Raw genomic sequence first — 22,734 nt, 5'->3', positions numbered from 1 at the left:
GCGAAAACTGTGGCAAGCATTTCAGAAACAAGACTATTTTAAGAAAACACATTAAAAACACGCACTTGTCAACCGGATCAAAATCGTTTGCTTGTGATTTTTGTAGCTCTACGTTTCAAACTGAATTGCTTGTGATAGAACACGAGAAAAGCGAACACAGAAATTTCATGTGTGCTGAATGTGAGTATACGACAAGTTCCAAGAATACTTTAGAGACTCATGTAAAGAGTCATTCTTTGGGTAATAATTTCAATTATAGTTGCTGTAGTTACACGAGTTCTTGTAAAAGTTATTTACATAAACACCAAACAATACACGTTGCTGGAAAAGCTTTTGAGTGTAGCGACTGCGACTTCAAGAGCAATTGGAAAGGAAACTTACGAGTTCACCAAAGAATACACACTGGTGAAAAGCCGTACAAATGTAGTCATTGCGACTACAAGTGCAGTGATAGGACCAACTTACGCAGACACGAAAGGACACATACTGGCGAGAAGCCTTTTCAGTGTAGTATATGTGATTACAAGTGCAGTAAAAATTCACATTTAAAAAGTCACCAGAGGATACACAATGAGGCGAAGCCATTGCAATGTAGCATCTGCGACTTCAAGACCAGTTGGGGAGGAAACTTACGAGTTCACAAAAGAATACACACTGGAGAAAAGCCGTACAAATGTAGATATTGTGACTACAAGTACAGTAATGGGTCACACTTACGCAGACACGAAAGGACACATACTGGCGAGAAACCTTTTCAGTGTAGCCACTGTGATTACAAATGCAGTTTGAAATCAAGCTTACAACGTCACATAAGAATACACACCGGAGAGAAGCCGTACAAATGTAGTCATTGCGACTACAAGTGCAGTCAGAGTTCACATTTAAAAAGTCACCAGAGGATGCACACTGGAGGAAAGCCTTTGAAATGTAAGTAGTGATCGGGATTACAATATGGTGATAAACAATTTATGAATGAATTCCATAATTCCATTCAGGTGTCCATGCAAGTTTGCAAATTCGCTATACATGTTTCACAATTTATTCTAAACTTTTAGAGAGTAAGAGTTTAAATAAAAAGTTTAAGGCGAAATTTCATTTTTGTTACAAGTTTTTATCGCTGACTGTACTTTTCTATCCACAGGCAACACACATCTCATCGACACACTAACAATCCTGTGTCTCCATCATCAGATCAGCTCCATGTCATCATAATATTGCATTGTCATCCAATTTACATACGTATGCAAAAATTCAGCTCAATCGGAAATCAAGAAGTGGGTCAAATTTAGCTTCCATGATTTGACCCACACTAACTAAACTAACATACACGGTGTAACATGAGGAAACCGATTTTTTTTTTGTGTTGTTTTTTTTTTCAATTTTTTGAATGCATTTGTACATAAAAAATAAATGTTGATAAGTTCGGATTAAATAAATTAATCCGAACAGATCTCAGATCTTGGGGGAGTTTGAGGTTGAATGTCCAGGAATAAAGTCGGTGTCCAAGAGCTCCCTTTATCTTCTTGGAGCCCCAGTTTTCGGCGAGGCGATCCCGGATTTCATTGATAGCCAACTACATCGTTTCTCTGAGCATTCTGACCGCCTACTGAAAATTAACGCCCACATGGCCATTTTTACAAATACAAAAATACAAATACAATTACAAATGTTTTAGGGTTCCGTACCCAAAGGGTAAAACGGGACCCTATTACTAAGACTTCGCTGTCCGTCCGTCCGTCCGTCCGTCTGTCACCAGGCTGTATCTCACGAACCGTGATAGCTAGACAGTTGAAATTTTCACAGATGATGTATTTCTGTTGCCGCTATAACAACAAATACTAAAAACAGAATATAATAAAGATTTAAATGGGGCTCCCATACAACAAACGTGATTTTTGACCAACGTTAAGCAACGTCGGGAGTGGTCAGTACTTGAATGGGTGACCGTTTTTTTTTTGCTTTTTTTTTGTTTTTTTTTTTGCATTATGGTACGGAACCCTTCGTGCGCGAGTCTGACTCGCACTTGTTATTATCCGGTTTTGCCTTTTTGTCCCGAAACTTACGTATGCGATGAGGTGCAGTCCATTCTTTAGGCATTCTCATTTGTGTCAAGTGATCGACAGTACATGTCGAAATACAAAAAATATTTAATATTAGGATCGATGATAGGCAATTTCTACAAGCAACTTTACCAATCCGCTTCGGCGGTCTGGGTATAAGACGCATTTCTAGTGTTGCTTTGCCTGCGTTTCTGTCATCCGTTCATGGTACGCTATCCCTCGTAGGAAAGATACTCACTCCGTCAATACCTGACTTCGAGGTGGCTTACCTGTCGGATGCAGCGAATGCTTGGCGTTTGGCGTGCCGGACCATGGACCTGCCTTCCAAAGGACACATTCAGAGCTCGTGGGAATCTTATGCGTCGCTTAATTTCCAACTCGGGTTAATCCATTCGACCCTCTCAGCAAATATCTACCCCTCCTCTTACCTTTTCCCAATACTAAAATCGCATAATCTAACAGAGTATTTACCCGAGTTGGAAGTTACGGAAATCTTATGTAACATCCCTTTCATAAAAGATTCAATGATTATATAATATACTAGACGGGCCCGCAGCTCCGCTCGCGTAAATGACATAGAGAGTTTGTCTTATGTTTAGTTAAATACCGATATTATTATGTATTGAACCCTGCCAGGGTTTATAACTGTGATAGGGACTTCTTATTTGTAACCGATATTTGGATAACTTAATTCACAAATTTCTCAAAAAATTATGTGATTTGATAAAAGGCAAGATTGTATTTTTTCATCTACGTAGGTATTTATTTAAAACTTGTTTCAACATAAAATTATGGGGTTGCATTTGAATTACGCATTATAGGGAGGGGGGAGGGAGTAGGAAATAAATAACGTATAAAAAAACTACGCGTCTCCTAGACACAAATCGGGTGTCATTTGAAAGGGTGACTAAAATGAGCCAGCTTAAGGACTTAAGGTAGTTTCCCTCCAGGGCCCGACTTATCTTTCCACCCTGTATATAATTTATATAGTTTCTTTGGTGTTGTTCTTGTTTATGTATTTTAGCCAACTTTGTAACATTGTTTTCATAAGTAAAGAAGTAAAAACTTAGTGAGATTTTATACAATTTTATATTAGGTTCACTCACTTTATTGTTTGTCAAATCTGTCATCGAATTTAATTTCATGTAGCTACCGCTGGCGTTAGTTATGCGCGCTTAATGCCGTGCCACGATATGACCCGACCGGATGGTACAAGTTCGATCGATTCTATTGTCATGTACTTACTTATGTCGTCATGTTGTATCTCTTTTTTGTATTAGCTGTGTAAAATGTGTGTAATCTATTTTTTGGTTTATTTTATGTTTCATTTCTTTATTTTATTTTTTGTCTGTTACCTTCCGTGATTATTTCTCACTTGATGGTCTCATCGGAAGATCAGCGCTGGAAGTCGCCAGCAACATGCTGAGATGGGACCATTTCGTGACACTTTATTTTTCACTGTTTTTAGGGTTCCGTACCCAAAGGGTAAAACGGGACCCTATTACTAAGACTTCGCTGTCCGTCCGTCCGTCCGTCCGTCCGTCCGTCTGTCACCAGGCTGTATCTCACGAACCGTGATAGCTAGACAGTTGAAATTTTCACAGATGATGTATTTCTGTTGCCGCTATAACAACAAATACTAAAAACAGAATAAAATAAAGATTTAAATGGGGCTCCCATACAATAAACGTGATTTTTGACCAAGTTAAGCAACGTCGGGAGGGGTCAGTACTTGGATGGGTGACCGTTTTCTTTTTGCTTTTTTTTTTGCATTATGGTACGGAACCCTTCGTGTGCGAGTCCGACTCGCACTTGCCCGGTTTTTTTCCTATGTATGTCTATTGTCTGTGTGTTTACGAATAAAAACCTATTTTATTCTATTCTATAAATGTGAGTGCATCATAGTACTTGAATATACTCTGTTGCGCCGCTTGACGACGACTTGTGGCCGACGTGACGTGACTAGAGGGTTGATAGAGGGTGCCGCGGCACCATACGTCAGTGAGTATAAGAATGGTAAGAGTACTTAAGTGTAGAATAAAATACCTCTTTTTAATAAAGGATATGACACTGTACAATTTCAATTAATTCTTGTGATAACAATCAAATATGGGGCATTATCTATGAAAAGGGACCTTATTGTCGATGGCGCATGCGCCGCACAGCGTCGTGCGGCATTGTATTTATATCGGAGGATCGTTAATAACGGCGTAAGCGACATCGACAATAAGGTCCCTTTTCATAAATAACGTCACATATAAACTACTTATTTATATTTCTGACACAGTAGCCACGAGCCGTAGTTGGCATCGCGCCATTCGAAATTTGTGTAGTTAAAGTTAGACCAGGAAAAGTCTGCAGCGATTTTTGTGAGGGGGCAGATGGAGGGCCTCACAGGGATGAAGGTAAATCAAAGTCGGGAACCAGGGCGATGATGGGTATTTATTAATGTAAATAAAAGGCACCTGTTACAATACAGGTTACGTGTTAACAGACAGGTATGTATAAAAACACTTTCGTAATTCACTTAGAAGTTTAGAAATCAAATAACTTACAATTATGTGCCTTGGTGATGATGTAGATATATATCTGGAAGCAGCAGCAGTGTGCAGGGCCACTAGACGAGCACTATAGTACCGCAAACTTATGCACACAGCACAGCACTTTCACTAAATAAAATGATACTAGATAGGCTTTAGGCCGTATTTTACGAACTTATGAAGTACAGTCGGTTTAATAAAATATGATGTTTATTGATCGACGTGTGTGATCAAACTGAAAATAAAAATCATTGAATGGAATTTGGAATAGGATTTGAATTTCAAAACGGAATTTAGAATTTGTATGGTGCCAGAATTAGTATGAAGGTTGATAGTGTAACGTTTTGTTATTCGCACCGTTACAATTTTGATAGACCACGCAGTGCAAGTGTTATTTTAAACCTCAAACTTCTATGAAATTATGTTTAACTTGCTAAGACTTTTCGTGGTGTAACTATCTAACAATACAATATTGCAACAACGAGAGAGGTATAGATGTACAAACAGCGACACTCTTAACTGTCCGTCGGTGGACCTTATTACAATAGGCATAAGGTCCACCGATGGACAGTTAACAGTGTGTACGTACAAGAGGACGTATAATAAATAATGATAGCACAAGCTATCATTATTTATTATACAGGTTCCTCACGAGGGCTTCCTTTAGCAAACAAACGTCAAAGCAACTGGTGCCTAAATATCAAGATGTGTTTCGTACATAACTTGCGGACCTGCACTAATTGCCCTCTTTACAAAAGTTTACATGCTGCGGTAGGCGACAGTGCCCAAACGTAGTCCACATTTTCCACAATACATATTGACATAATGGAAATTATTTTTATTCACTTTAATGCACATTCACCATACCTATGTTAAATTTTCGTGATATTTTTTGGATTTCATATTATTAAAATTTGTTTTTAAAACCTACTAATCAACACATTGAAAAAAGGCAATTAGATGAGGCAACGGATGCTCAAAATAAGTTCGTAGAGGGAAATGCTTGCAAGACAATTGGGTACTTTCTCTACTTAAAATAAATTATTTAACACTGTCAGTGTTGCCAACTTGGCATAAATGATGCCACATCTGGCATATTTTCACTCGCTTTAGCCCCAAAATTTTCCATTTAGCATCTGGCATATTTTTTTTAGCATAATTTAGTCTAAGCCAAGTTTGCACCAACTTGGCAGCGACAATCTGCGCCATCGCCTTATGTGGTTCATATTTTCATATGAATTTTGACTTTTGTGGGCGGATGGACGTCGACGGACTTTATATTATGTATATTTTTTTAAATGGCAACTAAATCCAGTTAAATTGGCCTCTGGTTTTTTCGTGGATTGACATATTTGAGTTCCATTTTGCAGATTTGATCAGACAATTTAATCAGGTTGGGTGAAAATTGTCCCATCTGGAATGGCCTTCTCTGATCTTGTATTTAGGTACTTGCATAAATTTAGCCAAATCTCTGTTTTGCTATTTTGCTGGTATGGGACAGCAGTCTGCATTTTAGTGAATATTTATAGACACCATATTATTGTAAGTGTCTATTTTCAAGTTACATTTTAGGATTTTTTTTGCATATTTCAAAAAATGTTGGCATAATCTAGACATTAGCCTAGCATTTTTTCAAAATCCAAGTTAGCAACACTGACCACTGCACGAAAAAAAGAACCAGATCATTATTAGAAAAACACAGATAGGAGTTATTTTTAAACACAAGTTCTATTCAATAAATCGGATGGAAGTATAAAAGCGCCCAAGTGCGAGGGTTCCGTAGCCAAATGGCAAGAAACGGAACCCTTATAGATTCGTCATGTCTGTCTGTCTGTCCGTCCGTATGTCACAGCCACTTTTTTCCGAAACTTTAAGAACTATATTGTTGAAACTTGGTAAGTACATGTATTCAGTAAGCCGCATTAAGATTTTCACACAAAAATAGAAAAAAAAATCAATAAGTTTTGAGGGTTTATAACTGAAACTGATATTTAGAACTGAAACTCAAAAATTTTTTGAAGTGAAAACTTCTTTTGCGGCGCTGAGCACTTTTTGAGGTGGGGAAATAAAAACCGGGCCAGTGTGAGTCGGACTCGCGCACGAAGGGTTCCGTACCATAATGCAAAAAAAACGGAAAAAAAGCAAAAAAAAAGCGGTCCACCATCCAAGTACTGATCGCGCCCGACGTTGCTTAACTTTGGTCAAAAATCACGTTTGTTGTATAGCCCCATTTAAATCTTTATTTTATTCTGTTTTTAGTATTTGTGGTTATAGCGGCAACAGAAATACATCATCTGTGAAAATTTCAACTGTCTGTCTATGCTTAATATAAAAGTCCAGTTTTAAATAATTGACGAGATTATGATACGTTATGACTAAAGTTCTTTGGTGAATAACATTGTCCGTCACACATGACGTCAGCGTTACGTTACGCTGAATCGAGTTTATCATTAGGGTTCCGTACCAAAAGGGTAAAACGGGACCCTATTACTAAGACCGCTTCCGCTGTCCGTCCGTCCGTCTGTCACCAGGCTGTATCTCACGAACCGTGATGCATCGAATAGACGCCGTGTGAGCGGCTGTCACGTACGGGAATACCGTATACGAGAAAAAACCGAATGGATCTTGCTTGCGCCGTGTGAACAGATGTCCCGTATACGATAAAACCGTATGCGAGAAAATATCGAATCGAATAGTCGCCGTGTGAACGTAGCCTATAGCTCAATGTTCTAATCTTGTACGGGCTGAAATACGAGCATCTCACAGTTACATTCTAACTTTATATCACTTCAATATAATTCAATAAAGCTACATCTTGATGAAATCGCTAATAAAAGTGAACTCTAGCATAGCCGGGCGTTAACTCGTTAATCCGTTAATTAACGAAGTTAAGTTTTCGAGTAACGGATTAACTTTTAAGTTAACTTTTAAAACCTGTAACGGACTTGTTAACTTCCGTTAACTTTTCTTAAGTTCATTAATCGTTAATATCTAAGTACCTACTCACACCAAGGCCGCGCGCTGCCTCAAATATAACACTAGTATACCTTCGCTTCGAGTGCTGCTGTGGAACGCACACACTAACTGTGTGTGTGCTGTGGAGTGCTGTGTGTGTGTATTTTCGACGGGAAAAGATATTTTTTCTCCAAAACGGGCGTCGCTATCAGACGACAATGTTAATATGCTCATGTTCATGAAGGGGAACATGCACCTTATGGCAGATGCTAGCGAGTGATATTTTTATTGGCTATACAGATGCTAGCGAGTGATATTTTTATTAGTAATGATAACCATGTTAATTAGTACCCAAGTAACACAACGTAGCTGAATATTGTTTGAATAATAGAGCATGCGTGTATGCCCACACATTGAATCGCTGAATAACACTTGTATAGAGGCTGTCAAAAGCTTATATACCGCTTTTAAACCAAAGTTATCCAGCTTTGTACACAATGAATCAGTTATTCACACGTTATGAAGCTTTTGGTTCCAAAGTGCATTTTTACAGAAAATATATTCAGATATTTGTGTTAAATCAATGATTTGTCTTCCATTTTAATTTGTGAACTCGTGTCAAAGTGTAGTTTCTGCAGTGAAAACTTACAAAATAAGGAGGACATCACCCATATATTTATTTGATGTTTACATAACTTCAATTCCATTGCGCATGCGACTTTACTGTTAATATATATATGCATTTTATTTAAAATTTTAAAGCGCCGCGTAAATAATGCACCGTTTCAAAAGTAAATATAGAAAATTTACTACTCCACATTTAAATTTGTAATTTTTCTGCAGTGTTTAGATGTTTTAGTGATAGAAAATGTACTTTAACAAGTTATGCTACGATAAAACTAGTTTTATAAATGAATAAAATGGGTTTTTCAGTTCATTTTCAATTCCTATATAATTGTAGAGGTTAGAAAGTGAGCAACCGTAATGGCGTCCGACTGTGCTGAATATAAGCTGCTGCCACAGCTATTATTGTGCTAATTTCTGAATAAGCATTCACATTATTCGCGTTACTAAGCAACATGTTAGATAATAATGGTCTTAACACAACAAGTTTTGAATAACATCAGTATAATAGTAATTGTTTTCTCAATCTTAAAGCCTGTTAGGGTTCTATACACAAATAGTAAAAACCACATAGATCCTCACTACTTTGATGATAAAACATTATAGGTATGTAACACGGGCAATATTCAATCCTACTTCCCACTAATATTATAAACGCGATATAATATATAAGTTATATGATAAATCTGGGGGCACGGCACGGCAGTTTACACAGTTATTTTTTCCGTTATCAGTTCCGACAAATATGTAGCAGGTAAAGGTAACGCAAAGATGTACGACGTGAGTACGAAGATGTATATAGTATGAGTGGTATGGTTACGAGTATGGTATGAATATGAATATGGTATAGGTGCGAAGGTGAGGGTATATCATTCATTCATTCATATTAGTAGCGGGTATCACGGGTATGAGTACAATTAAGTATAGTTTGATATGGGCAGTATTGTTTAGGTATGAGTACGAGTACAGTGTGGGATGGGTATGAGTAGACCCACTTGAAAACTAAAAACAGACTGTTCAAAATCGACAGGAGAATCGATTTCGCTATGAGGGTGATTATTTTATTTTTCTCATACCCAGTCCAGTCTACAACTTTTTAATGCAACAATATGAATAACTAGCATTTGACACATTGTTTGTCAACTAACAACAACCTTAAATGGCCATTGGTAAACTTTATCTCGTTGCAGTAAGGTATGAAAATGGTCAGTTAACAGTGTTTACGATGGTAACTTCCGGATATCCGGCCTGGACACTGGCCGAATATCCGGTATCCGGCCGGCGGAACTATACCTACATTTTGGGTTTCAGGTGCGCATTCTGCAGGTTTGACCTGTTTCCTAGTAAACGTTCGCGCGGACTCATTTCTAGGTTCGAAATGAGTGCGCGTGCAAGTCAGTGGAATGATTAAATTGTTTTAAAATAATAAACAAGTTAGATTATGACCGTGTCTGTTTCTTAAATCCAATTTGTTTACTCCGAAATCATGCAATGTTACTATCCGGTATCCGGCCGAATAGAAGGTCACTATCCGGTATCCGGCCGGATAGTAAAATAGTGGCCGGATAGGCCGGATAGTAACCGGATATCCGGTGCATCTCTAATTAAAAGGACTATGCATCTTGTGTAAAATAACCAATCGAAGAGAATTGTTAAGAAATTAAACCTCGATTTTTTAAATAATGGTTGGATTAAAGAATATGCGTATTTATTCTTGATGCGTTCAAAATAAATTAAAAACACGCTCAAGTTCAAAGCAATCAGACTCAAGTAGCACTGTTGACCGTGTATAAAGCTACGGAACCCTCTCCACTGCGCACTTGTTAATACTAAGCAGTAGTTTGAATAGCGCTTCTCATTGCGTTCATTTTGCAGCTTTTAGCAAGAAAATATAGTATATGTGTACTAAAATCGCTATAACTTAACTATAAGTGTTGTTTTAGTATTTATTATTCAGACGTTATGTCAATAAAAGCCATAATTAACCCATATATGCAGCTACTGAATAACAAATAATATGTGGATTTTATTACAGCTTCCAGTAATAGCGTCCACCTTTATTCAAAAACTAGCGTTAAAACAGAAACTGCAACCGCTTTTATACAGTTGAAAGTCTTCACCGACGCTTCTTTTCAGCATTTAGTAGCCACTATCACATTTTTCTTAATATTGTCTGCTTAAAATCATACAACACAGAATATATACAGCTAATTGCTGCTAATGCTGCTATTATGCAGCTTTTAGTAACCACAAATGCTTTAAGCTGAATAATGTCTAACTAACTGTGTAAGAAATAAGTATTATTCAGCTTTAATATGCAAAACCGATACTATGCAAAATTTATTCAGCATTTATTGGTATAAAGGCCCCACTAGGCCCACCAAAATTTATGATTATTTATCCTAGTTTTATTTCTTATTGCGTTTTATGATTATTTATCCTAGTTTTATTTCTTATTGCGTATATTTACGATTTCGAGTTAACGATTAACTTTAAGATTTAAGATTTCATTTATTTGCAATAAACATGGTACAGTGGTTCTTATGCTATTGTTATTAGGTAACACATGATTAACTACAAAGTAGCATGCAAATTTACACCTTAAACTCTAGGACATACAATACATTAATCAAAATAAACAGGTATATACAAAACAATTCAAATGTCAATGTTAAAGCTAAGAAATTTAATTAATTAAAGGAACCGTAAAATTTCATTAATATTATACAAGGTTTGTCCATGTAGCCATTTATAGAGCCTTGGTTTTAGTGCTTTGGCATTCAACTCTTTAAGGTGTTCAGGCAATTTGTTAAAAAGCTTAACACACATTTTGAGACAACTTTTACGGTAGAGTGCTAGTTTTGGAGTAACGTCTAATACGAGCCTGTTAGGGTCTCTACGAGGACGCTGGTTCAGGTCAGCTGCCTTTTTAAAGAGATGCTTTTTTTGCTGACAAACATACATATACAGTGTGTTTTTTTTAAGTGGGACAGTATGGGGAAATCCTAAAGTATAAGAGATACAGGGAAACTGTCTTAGGAAACATTAGGTACTTTTTTGTGAAAAAAAAATTGGTAGTCAAAATTTTGGTCAAGTGTGAGTTGTCCCTAAAAATGATTAATTTTGATGAAATTTTTTTTGACGCACATCTACTCAGTTTCATGAGGGGATCATTTTATTGTATGGGAAGAAAAAAATCGGGACAGCAGAAGTTAGGTAAATTTAATAAAATAATTTTACATTAAAGTAAATGTTCAAAGTGGCCTCCCTCTTGTCGAATGCAGGCACGAGCGCGTTTCAGAACACCTCTGGTAGCTTTAGACAAGGCGTTGTGATGTATGTTGTTCAAATGATAATGCACTGCGTCTTTTAACTCTTGTACCGAGTTGTAAGTATCTGCATAAATTCGACCTTTAAGGTACCCCCAAATGAAAAAATCCAACGGTGTTAAATCGGGTGAACGTGGTGGCCATTTAATAGGGCCATTTGTGCCCATCCAGCGATCAAGAAAATGTTCATTTAAAAACTGTTTCGTAGCGATACTATTGTGGGCCAGGGGCGCCGTCTTGTTGGTAGATGATATTATTCAAATTATTTAATGGAATTGCCATATCTACTAAATCCACAGCCATGTTTAATATTTCCTGATATTTTTGACTATTCAATGTTCCATGGTAAATTTTAATGGCAAAGATTTTATTATCTAATATTGCACACCAACAATTAAAGGAAAAGCGGACCTGGTTATGGGTTGCCGTAGTTCGGAAGGGGTTTGTACGTGCCCAAAAATGATTATTTTTTCTATTGTACATGCCATTGTTTGAAAAATTGCATTGATCTGTCCAAATAATCCGGCTTGGAAAAGACGGGTTTCTAATCGAGCATGCTACAAACCACTGGCAAAATGCTAATCTCCGGTCAGTGTCTCCTGGAAGCAATGCTTGTACAAGATGACCTTCTATGTAACACTTGTACTTGTAAGCCTTCAATACCTTTCGTACTGTAGATTTATGCACACCGATAGTGTTAGCAGCTTCCCTCAATGAGGCTTTTGGGTAGGCTTCAAAATATCCTAAGATTGCGATAGTTGTAAATTCATTTATTACTGTGGCTCGTCTCTTCCGTTTTAATTTAAAACAGCCTCCCTTTCTTAAATTTTTCACCAGTTTGTCAAAAATTTTGCGGTCCGGTTGATCGCGGTCCGGATAACGTTCCCGATACCACTGTAACGCATTCACAGAGCTACGATAATTTACAAAATACGCTTCAATTAAATCTACTTTATGCGAGTTTGGTAATTCCATGACGAAAACTTAACATAATGTTAACTTTAAACAATGAAATATCAAGTAAAATACTGTTTGTTTCAAGAAGTTCCAAATTTAAAATTTGTTTTTTTTTAAATTAGATTTGTAAGGTAAGGCTCGCGTAAGAATATCTTAAAGTATTTTAATCCTTTTTAAACCAAATAAAGTGTTCCAAATTCAAATGTAAAACTGGAATAGGCAATATTTTTTAAATAAAAACCTTGCAGTGGGCAGTGGTTTTCAATTTACACGGGTTGTAAAAATGAAAACGATTTTCTTAAATTTGACTAACTTCTGCTGTCCCGATTTTTTTCTTCCCATACAATAAAATGATCCCCTCATGAAACTGAGTAGATGTGCGTCAAAAAAAAATTTCATCAAAATTAATCATTTTTAGGGACAACTCACACTTGACCAAAATTTTGACTATACCATTTTTTTTTTCACAAAAAAGTACCTAATGTTTCCTAAGACAGTTTCCCTGTATCTCTTATACTTTGGGATTTCCCCATACTGTCCCACTTAAAAAAAACACACTGTATAGTGCGGGTAGCGGTAGTAAGACAAGATTATTAAACATAGGTTTACAACTTTCCCAAGGTGGGAGACCGCAAATTGCTCGAACACATTTTTTTTGGGCGATAAAAAGCCTATCCTTATCGGTGCTATTGCCCCAAGCTAGGACACCATATCGTAGCGTGGATTCTACGTATGCTCGGTATGTTGAAATTGCGGTAGCGACGGTTGTAACTTTCCGTACTTGTTTAAGTGCGTAAACAAACTTATTGATTTTGCTACATACGATTTGTACATGTGCCTTCCAGTTCAAGTTTTCATCTATTGTTACACCTAAAAATTGTGTTTGTGTTACTTTCTCTATTCGTGTAACATGATTCATGTTCTTCTATTGTATTACTATTAACTATACTATTTTCGGATGTCACAATTACAGATATGTCGTCAGCAAATAAGATAAATTGATGATGAGTTATTTCAGTTATGTCATTACGTATAACAAGAAGAGTCTAGGGCCCAATATACTGCCCTGTGGTACGCCGTACTTATTTAATTTGTATTCGGAGTTGTAGTTCCTTTTTTCATTATTTTCGTCAACTTAAGATATTTCAACACACTGCAATCTGTTACTCAGATATGAGAATATCCACTGGAGTGGCAGCCCTCTTATTCCATATTTTTCTAATTTTTTTAAAAGCAGGTCATGAGAAACGAGATCGAAGGCTTTCGATAAATCAAAGAAAAGCCCTGTGGTTATTCTGTTATTATTTATACTATTTAATATCGACTTGATTAGGGAATAGATTGCCAGTGTTGTTGACTTATCTTTCTGAAAGCCAAATTGATGTTTATTAATGATTTGGAACTTTGTACAAAAGTCTAAAAGTCGTTTATACATACATTTTTCTAATATTTTTGACAGTGTAGGTATTAGAGTGATAGGACGGTAGTTATTTATATTATCTTTCTCATTCTTTTTAAACAATGGCTTTACAATTGATAATTTCAATACATCTGGAAAGGTTCCAGAGGCGAATGAAAAATTGATTAAACGGGTTAATATTGGAACTATTTCATTGATGCATGACTTTATAATTTTTGTGTTGATACCGTCGTATCCCTCGGAGTTAGTGTTATTTAGGGACATGATTTCCAATCTGACTTCATTTTCTGACATTGGTTTTAAGAACATAGAGTTGGCATTTAATTCTTTAAGGTACAAGTTGACGTAGTTGCGTGTGTTTTTACGGCCAAGTCAATATGATAATCATTAAATGCAGAAGCCATGGCCGTTGGATCTGTTATTATGTTGTCATCAACTTTAATCTGTTCAATATAATCACTGGGTCCCAAACCTGAAATCTGATTCTTTACAACCAACCATGACATTTATTTTTGCTTCTGTTTATAAACCGTATATTAGCCTTCTTTTTTTAATCAAAAATACATCGTTTAAGTATGCTAGAGTACGTGATATATTTAACTTTGTTCTGTGTATTCCTTTCTTTATAATATTGAAATCTCAGTTTGCGTTTAGTTATACAACTCTTTCTAAGTCCTTTACTTATCCAATTACGTTTCCATTTGTTTCCAATATTTACCTTTGAGCGTATTTTAGGAAAACAGAGATTATACAATAGACAAAAAAGGTCATGAAATGCCGTGAATGCTAGATTAAAGATCGGTTCTTCATACACATCTGTCCATAACAAATTCTGTAAGCAATGTTTAAATTTATTAATATTAGCTAGGTTAAAGGCACGCTTATGAATAAAATACGGTTTAACTTCCGTTCAAACTTTTGAAAAGTTACGTTTTAACGTTTAACGAAGTTAACTTTTTATTTAACGGATTAACGAAGTTAACTTTTTGATTAACGGTGCTCAGCTCTGAACTCTAGTACTGTTGAATAAAACTCAAAATATCATGACCAAATATATTTAGATGCGAGGTCTGCAATGTAACTTTACAATTTATATTTCGAATTTTAAACAATTAACGCTACAAATATGAATTTCGAATTTTAAACAAGCTCACTGACCAGCAATTTCGGAACTAAAGTTTTCAATAGAAAGGAGGATGGGTCAACTATACATAGTGCTGCAGACATTTTGGACTAGTCATTGAGTTTTCACTTCTCTCGGCACTCCCGGAGTGCAACCTGTTGTTTTTTTTTCATCAAACCCATACGTGTGGGGTATCTATGGATAGGTGTTAAAAATGATATTGAGGTTTCTAATATCATTTTTTTCTAAACTGAATAGTTTGCGCGAGAGACACTTCCGAAGTGGTAAAATGTGTGCCCCCCTCCTTCCCCTGTAACTTCTAAAATAAGAGAATGATAAATATAAAAAATATATATGATGTACATTACTATGCAAACTTCCGCCGAAAATTGGTTTGAGATCTAGTAAGTAGTTTTTTTTAATACGTCATAAATCGTAAACCGCAATTTTATCGTTACTTGCTGCTACGGAACCCTTCATGGGCGAGTCCGACTCGCACTTCGCCGCTTTTTTTCCTTTTGAGGTACGAAACCATAAAACGTAAAAAATAAGTATTCTTATCTTTCAAAATCCGCTAAACAAAAATGGAGATAAAAGATTGAAGAACCGATAGCCGTTTGTCTTATAAATCTACCTGTAGTATATTTGTAGGATATACGATTCAAAACTTGTCAATAATCGATGAAAAGTACAGGTAGGTAGCCCCTTAAATAAATTACATTTTAGGCTTTGACCCAGTATGCGTCTCCTGGTGACGCCGTAAGTTGGATTTATCACTGAATTTCCAATCACAATAGTTACACTGAAAAGGCTTCTCGCCAGTGTGTATCCTTTCATGTGTTCGTAAGTTTAACTTTTTACTGCACTTGTAGTCACAATGACTACATTTGTAAGGCTTTTCCCCGGTGTGTATCCTCTGGTGCATTTTTAATGTTGATGTCTGAATACATTTGTAATCACAGTGACTACACTGAAAAGGCTTCTCGCCAGTATGTGCCATTTCGTGAATTCGTAAGTCGAGCTTATTACTGCACTTGAAGTCACAATGACTACATTTGTAAGGCTTTTCCCCAGTGTGTTTCCTCTGGTGTATTTTTAAGTATGATTTGTGACTACATTTGTAATCACAGTGGCTACACTGAAAAGGCTTCTCGCCAGTATGTGTCCTTTCGTGAATACGTAAGGTTGACCTATCTCTGAACTTGTATTCGCAATGACTACATGTGTAAGGCTTCTCGCCAGTGTGTATCCTCTGGTGTGTTAGTAAGTATTGTTTCAACCTGCAGCTGTAGTCGCACTCGCTACACTTAAATGGCTTCGCCCCAGTATGTATCATCAGGTGATTTAATAAACTTGATTTCCAACCAAATATGTGATCACAGTAGCTACACTGAAAAGGCTTCTCGCCAGTATGTGTCCTTTCATGTCTTTGTAACGTAGAACTAAAACTACACCTGTAGTCGCAATGACTACATTTGTAAGGTTGTTTTCCAGTGAGTATTCTCTGGTGCCTCCGGTTGTGCGTCTTCTGGTGACATCGCAGTTTTGATTCAACACTGCATTTGAAATCGCAGTCGCTACACTGCAAAGGTTTTCCAGCCATGTGTATTGTTTGGTGTTTGTGCAAACCACTTTTACACGAACTCGTGTAACTACAGCGACTACAATTAAAATTATTCTTAACCGAGTGACTCTTTAAATCAGTCTCCAAACTTTTCTTGAAACTTGTTGTATACTCACATTCAGCACACATGAAATTTGTAACACCGTGTTCGCTTTTCTCGTGTTCGATTACAAGAAATTTGGTTTGAAAAGCAGAACTACAAAAATCACACGCAAATGGTGTTGGTCCGGTAGACAAGTGTGTGTTTTCTATGTGTTTTTTTAAAATAGTTTTGCTTCTGAAATGCTTGCCACAGTGTCCGCAGTAGTATGGTTTGCCTCCACTGTGAACAGTCGCGTCGCGGAGGCGCTCGAGCACCACGGAACAAGCCATCGCGAGCTGTTCCCTGGCGCGCGCGGCGCTGCCCTCCGGACACACTGAAACACAAATAAACAAAGCATTGAAACGAATTATATCGGGAATTTATGATATTTTCAAATTTTCGGTCACATAGTAGGTAATTATAAAATTAGGGCTTATTACATGAGGGTAATATGAAAGTTCTTAGAAGTAAGCTAACTGTAGTAATTAGGCAGTCAATTATTTTCATAAACTTGTTTAAACTTGACTTCATCTAAACCAATTAATCTAATGTTGGTAAGAACTCGAGTCCACTGAGTCTGAATTTGAAGAACTCAGCACGTTTTTCCGAGACTCGGCGCTTACAAAACTTCAGAGTCTAGTGAGTCCCGAGTCGAGTCCTTTTTAAGAGCAACTCAAAAGGACTCGAGTCTCTGAATAAAGACTCCGTCAAGAATTTTATAGATTTCTTCTAAATAGCAGTGAAGAAATTAGGCGTGATTGTATGATTTGTGTACCTAATTCACGAATTTTACGTAAAGACAATGTGTTTTATTTTTTTTTAATCATGAGTTCTCTGGTCAAGCGCTGGTGGCCTAGCGGTAAGAGCGTGCGACTTGCAATCCGGAGGTCGCGGGTTCAAATCCCGGCTCGTACCAATGAGTTTTTCGGAACTTATGTACGAAAGGATTATTTTAGACATTAAATTGAGCGACAGAGTGAAGAATACTGAAATACGCAATAAAACAAAAAATATAGACGCAGCAGTAAAGGCATGTCAATTAAAATGGCGGTGGGCTGGGCATACAGCTAGAATCAAGGACGGACGATGGAGCGAAAAGATACTCCACTGGTACCCTAGAGACAGCCGCCGCCCGCCCGGTCGCTCAAGACGCCGCTGGAGAGACGACATTCAGGCTGTGGCAGGCGTCACATGGACACGTGCCGCCACCGATCGAGAATTATGGCATAGTATGGAGGAGGCCTATGTCCATAAATGGACATCCAATAGAATTTAAATTATTATCATCGCAATAAAAAATAATAAATATTTCAATAAGATAATAAATGTACATACAATATAATATAATCGCAAAAATTTATATAAAATAATATAGTTACATAAAACTAGATCAAAATTAGATAAATTTACTGAAAAATGTAAATAGTATAAATTAATGTTTTTATATTGAATCATGCATGATGTACCGTTTCTCTATTGGAATTAAATGGCTAAATTTATGTATCTCCTTTTGGATATCACGGGCCTATAATCCCGGTTTTTTGATAGGCTTGCGTGGGGACACAGATCCAACACGTAGAGGCCCCTTGGAGAGCTTTAATGTCATGTAGAACGCCTGCTGGAACCCGTTCACAGGTGCAACAATAGGCACCCATGAACCGGTCTCAGTAGGCATTGGGACTATTGTAGCAAAAGTGAATAGTATACCGGTCTATGGATTGAAGTTTGGGTGGACAAATGGCTAAATTATTATTATAATTATTATGTACGAAATATCATTTGATATTTACTAGTCGCTTTTCGGTAAAGGAAAACATCGTGAGGAAACCGGACTAATCCCAATAAGGCCTAGTTTCCCCTCTGGGTTGGTAGGTCAGATGGCAGGCGATTTCGTAAAAACTAGTGCCTACGTCAAATCATGGGATTAGTTGTCAAGCGGACCCCAGGCTACTATGTGAGCCGTGGCAAAATGCCGGGATAACGCGAGGAAGAAGAGAGTTCTCTGGAAAGGACTCAAATCTCTACAAAAGACTCGGGTCTCTAAAAGTTAAAAATAACTCGAGTTTAGATTTAATTATAATAGTCTCAAAAACTGAGTTGAGTCTTGAAGCAGAGGACTCAAAGGACTCGAGTCTTAACAAACACTAAATTAACCAATATTTGGTTTATTTTTTTATATTGAACAACATTGATTGAGGAAAACTAAAAAATCCTACTTTCCTATTCCGAAGTTTACTTAAGAAAAAATTATAAAAACATTATCTTAAATATTACAGGAGGATAAGTTAGTATACATCGTATACGACCACGGCCGTCCTCTGAATATCACTATGAATATATAGTAGCAGGAAGGAGAAGAGCAGGACAACATGACCGCACTAACCCGCCGCTGACGAGTCGCCGTCACTCATCACATCATCCGTCTCCGACTTGACGAGGGGGTCCACATCTGGAACAATAACGAGATGTGGTATATGTAGTCACAGTGGTGGTGTGGTATCAAAGAAATAAATTGTTTATTTCTAAACAGCAGCACAAAGACTTATTTATCAAAATAAATAAAGTGTCCAAGGGAAAATTATTAGCATATATTATTGCTCTTTTCTGACATCTTAATTACGCATATAGTAATATTGCTAGCTATGTAGGAATTAGGAAAAAGTAAATAAGCAGGTATGTGTTTGAACAACTTTTACCTTTACAATTTGATTTATAATATGTATCAAGCAGGGATGTTGCGAATATTCGCATCCGCATCCGCATAAAATCGATGCGGAGCATCCGCATGATGCGGATGTCGACCACGTCGGCGTAAGTGCTAGGTAATTTCGTCATTATATATAACGAAATCGTCTAGACCCCGAAAAGTCGGCCAAGTTACTGTTTATTAAATAAAACGCACCTATATTCTTGCTCAAATACTAAACGTTTCGTTTATTTAAATAAAACATGCTAAAAATGTAATATTTGACATTTTTTAAGTACCAAGTCTTGACATCCGCATCCGCGGATGTAGGGCTTTAAATATCCGCATCCGCAGATGTCAAAATCCGCAACATCCCTGGTATCAAGATATGAACTCACCCATGAGTTCCTTAGTCTTCTCTTCCCCGACCTCCGACTGATCCACCAGTACGGGCTCCTCATCTGAAGCAAGACTTAATTATATAAACATCAGAACAAACACCGCTTAATGAAGCATTCACAAAGTGTCAGGTCACCACACATTGGTGGAGTTCAACTTAAATAATCTTTAATGAAAAAAAACGACTTTCCAAACAGTTTGAAATGCAATACACGGTGTAACATGAGGAAACCGAATAATTTTAACCACGCATTTCTGAGGTCAAAAGAAGTAAAAAATGTAATATGAGTTTAGGTCAATCCCGCCAAAAAAAAAATTTCTTTTTGTTTTGTTTTTCCAATTTTTTGAATGTATTTGTACATAATAAATAAATGTTATTGGTAAACTTGTCACTTAAAATTGATTATTAATTTTTTTTTCGTAAAACCTACTTTTTGCAAAGTGTTACTTGTCACTTTTTGACATCTATCAATAAGGATATTTAAACAACGTCCCATAGCAGCAACATCACCATCAAAAAGGCCTTTTTACACTATGTAACAATAAAAACTTGTTTTTTTTTTAAATTAATAATATCTCTGAAACTAGGCGAATTTCAAAAATGTTTATATGACATTTTTGTCTCTAAATATGATCAGGAATGCGCTGTTAAAATTATTCAGTTTGCTCATGTTACACCGTGTATAATGATATTGACAACCATATTGAATCAAAACAAACCTCAAAAACCTACTTCTATATTTATGTCTGTACTTTTAACATACAAGGGCATTGCAGTTATAAAGGCAGCAGAATTGTTTTATAGTAATATATTAAAAATATGTCAGCAGACAAGTACTTACATAACACATCGAACACAGAATCATCTTCCGCACCAACATCATCAGCCTGCTCAGATTTAACTGCAGACTCCGCTGAACAACACAAGTAATGTTATTTAAAAATAGAAACTAAGAGAAATTTAACTGTCTACCTTCTGGTTCCTGAGAGTCCACTGTCAGACAGTTTGGTAATATGGGTTTGGAATAATTGGAACCCTAAAAAATATTCTTAAACTTAAGCAAAATTACTGATATAGCAAATATCAATAACTCATATATTTATTGTGATTTTCTAAATAAAATTTTAATTTAGATCATTATTTTCTTGACACACCAGACACACACACATTAGACATAGATAATTAAAATTAGTTGTTAAAGCCAACCTTTAATAAGCAGTGCCTGCAGCTCCGCCTGGCTGCGCTGCACTTGCAGCTTGAAGTCGCTCGCGTCTCGCAGGCGGCCCACGCACGCCGAGCAGATGCCGCACGAGCCCGAGCCGCCCACCACCAGCTGCAAGTTTAGTTATTCAAACAAAAACATCTAAGTTTTCAGATTTCTTGGTTTGTGTAGATGTTTTAATAACTAGTTTGTCATGTTTTTACTTACATTTATATCGAAGCACTCTTTGATCATGTCGGCATAAATCTCCGTTATGCCGAGATGTGTGTACAGCGTCGTCAGGTCCTTGTCCGGAGCACACCGCAGGCAGCATAGACACGCGTGCGTCACGTCCATCACGGCAGCCGTGCGGTGCGCGAGAATACTGCAATGGACTTAAAACAAAACAACAATACGAGTGTACGTACAGTGCTATTATTATATTAGAGAAATAGCAGATAATTAGCAAGAAAACACAGCGTATGTGCGGTTAATCTATGGTGCCGGGTATGTCTTGACAAAGAGCATATAATCACTACGTTTTAAGAGTCGGCACTCTCGAACAATCCTCGAACCGAATTATGAACGTACATATCCCAACACACTAAATACAGGCTTAAAGATCTCGCATCCAGGCCATAATTGTTAAAAAAAGAAAAACCACACAATACTACCAACACAAAAAAAACAACGCTAGGGCTCGACACTTCCAGTACCTACTGTTTATCGATATCGATAAATGTGCGATACGTGCTGCTGTATTTACCTACTGTACTACCTATTAATAAAATAAAAGAACATTATATATATATATAAACAATTTTATTTTACATGATAAAAATAACATAGTTTATTATTCAAGTGGGCATATTACAATATGCTGAATTCGCGCGCATTCTTTTTTAATCTGGTCCCTTTTTATTGAAGGCACTGGATGGAGAATGATTTCCACAAATGAACTTGTTTCCATTCAGCTTTTGAATAGGTAAATAAATACGCCAAATCCTCATTTCCTTTTCCTCAGCTTTGCCCATAATCGACATCTGAAATAAAGATATTATCGATAAAATTGGTCGTACACTATTTGTGTCATAGGTTACTTAGTTTTTTACTTAAAAATACTTTATTCACAAAATATTTTCGTTTTAATCATGGATTGTACACAACTAAAACTAATTAAATTAGTAACTGTTAACGACTCAAAGTAAAAAATTAAAATATTGCATACAAACATCAGTTTACCGACCTGTTCGGATCAAGTTGGAAATTTGGCCAAAAATGCGTCAGTAGTAAAGTAGCTAACACACTATCGCACCGCACCAAGGTCATTGTGGGACGCACCCATAAGTAAGAGGGAGAAAGGGATATCGCTTTCTCCCTTTTACTTATGGGTGCGTCCCACAATGACCTTGGTGCGGTGCGGTAGTGTGTTAGCTACTTTAGTCTTCTTACACACCCACTACAAACTTCACATTTCCTTAAGGATTTGGCCCCCATTTAAATAACAGCTAAAGTTATTTTACCAATTACAATAAAACTTCACTTCACTCTTTTGTCTATGGCTACTGCGCAGTTAAGCACAATTCTGCCAAAATCGAGTATCGAGCTTTGCACGCGTGACATGAGGGTAGGTTACCACAATATTGGAGAATACCAAGAAACTGGGTAATACCTGGAACAAAATACGACAGACACAATTTAACATTTACCATCACCAGGTTAGAGCCAATGTA

At 36.8% G+C, this 22,734-nt stretch overlaps 1 protein-coding gene across 1 annotated transcript in view; it reads right to left on the bottom strand.

The window, feature by feature from the left end:
• LOC134673862 (zinc finger protein 239-like) overlaps positions 1–21,396 on the bottom strand; it is a 116,402-nt gene extending 95,006 nt beyond the window's left edge. Inside the window, exons 1-4 of the mRNA XM_063531905.1 lie at positions 21,230–21,396; positions 21,007–21,133; positions 20,642–20,713; positions 19,041–19,163 (exon numbers count right to left, since the gene is read on the bottom strand). Of these exons, the coding sequence (XP_063387975.1) occupies positions 19,093–19,163; positions 20,642–20,713; positions 21,007–21,133; positions 21,230–21,358 (399 nt within the window). The 5' untranslated portion in view covers positions 21,359–21,396 and the 3' untranslated portion in view covers positions 19,041–19,092. Of the gene's footprint in view, positions 19,164–20,641; positions 20,714–21,006; positions 21,134–21,229 lie in introns of the transcript that reaches the window.
• Positions 21,397–22,734: the final 1,338 nt, after the last annotated feature.

This window comes from Cydia fagiglandana, chromosome 19, assembly GCF_963556715.1.
Source record: "Cydia fagiglandana chromosome 19, ilCydFagi1.1, whole genome shotgun sequence".
NCBI lineage: Eukaryota > Metazoa > Arthropoda > Insecta > Lepidoptera > Tortricidae > Cydia > Cydia fagiglandana.
The sequence above is the reverse complement of the archived record's forward strand: the minus strand, read 5'-3'. Positions and strand labels throughout refer to the sequence as shown.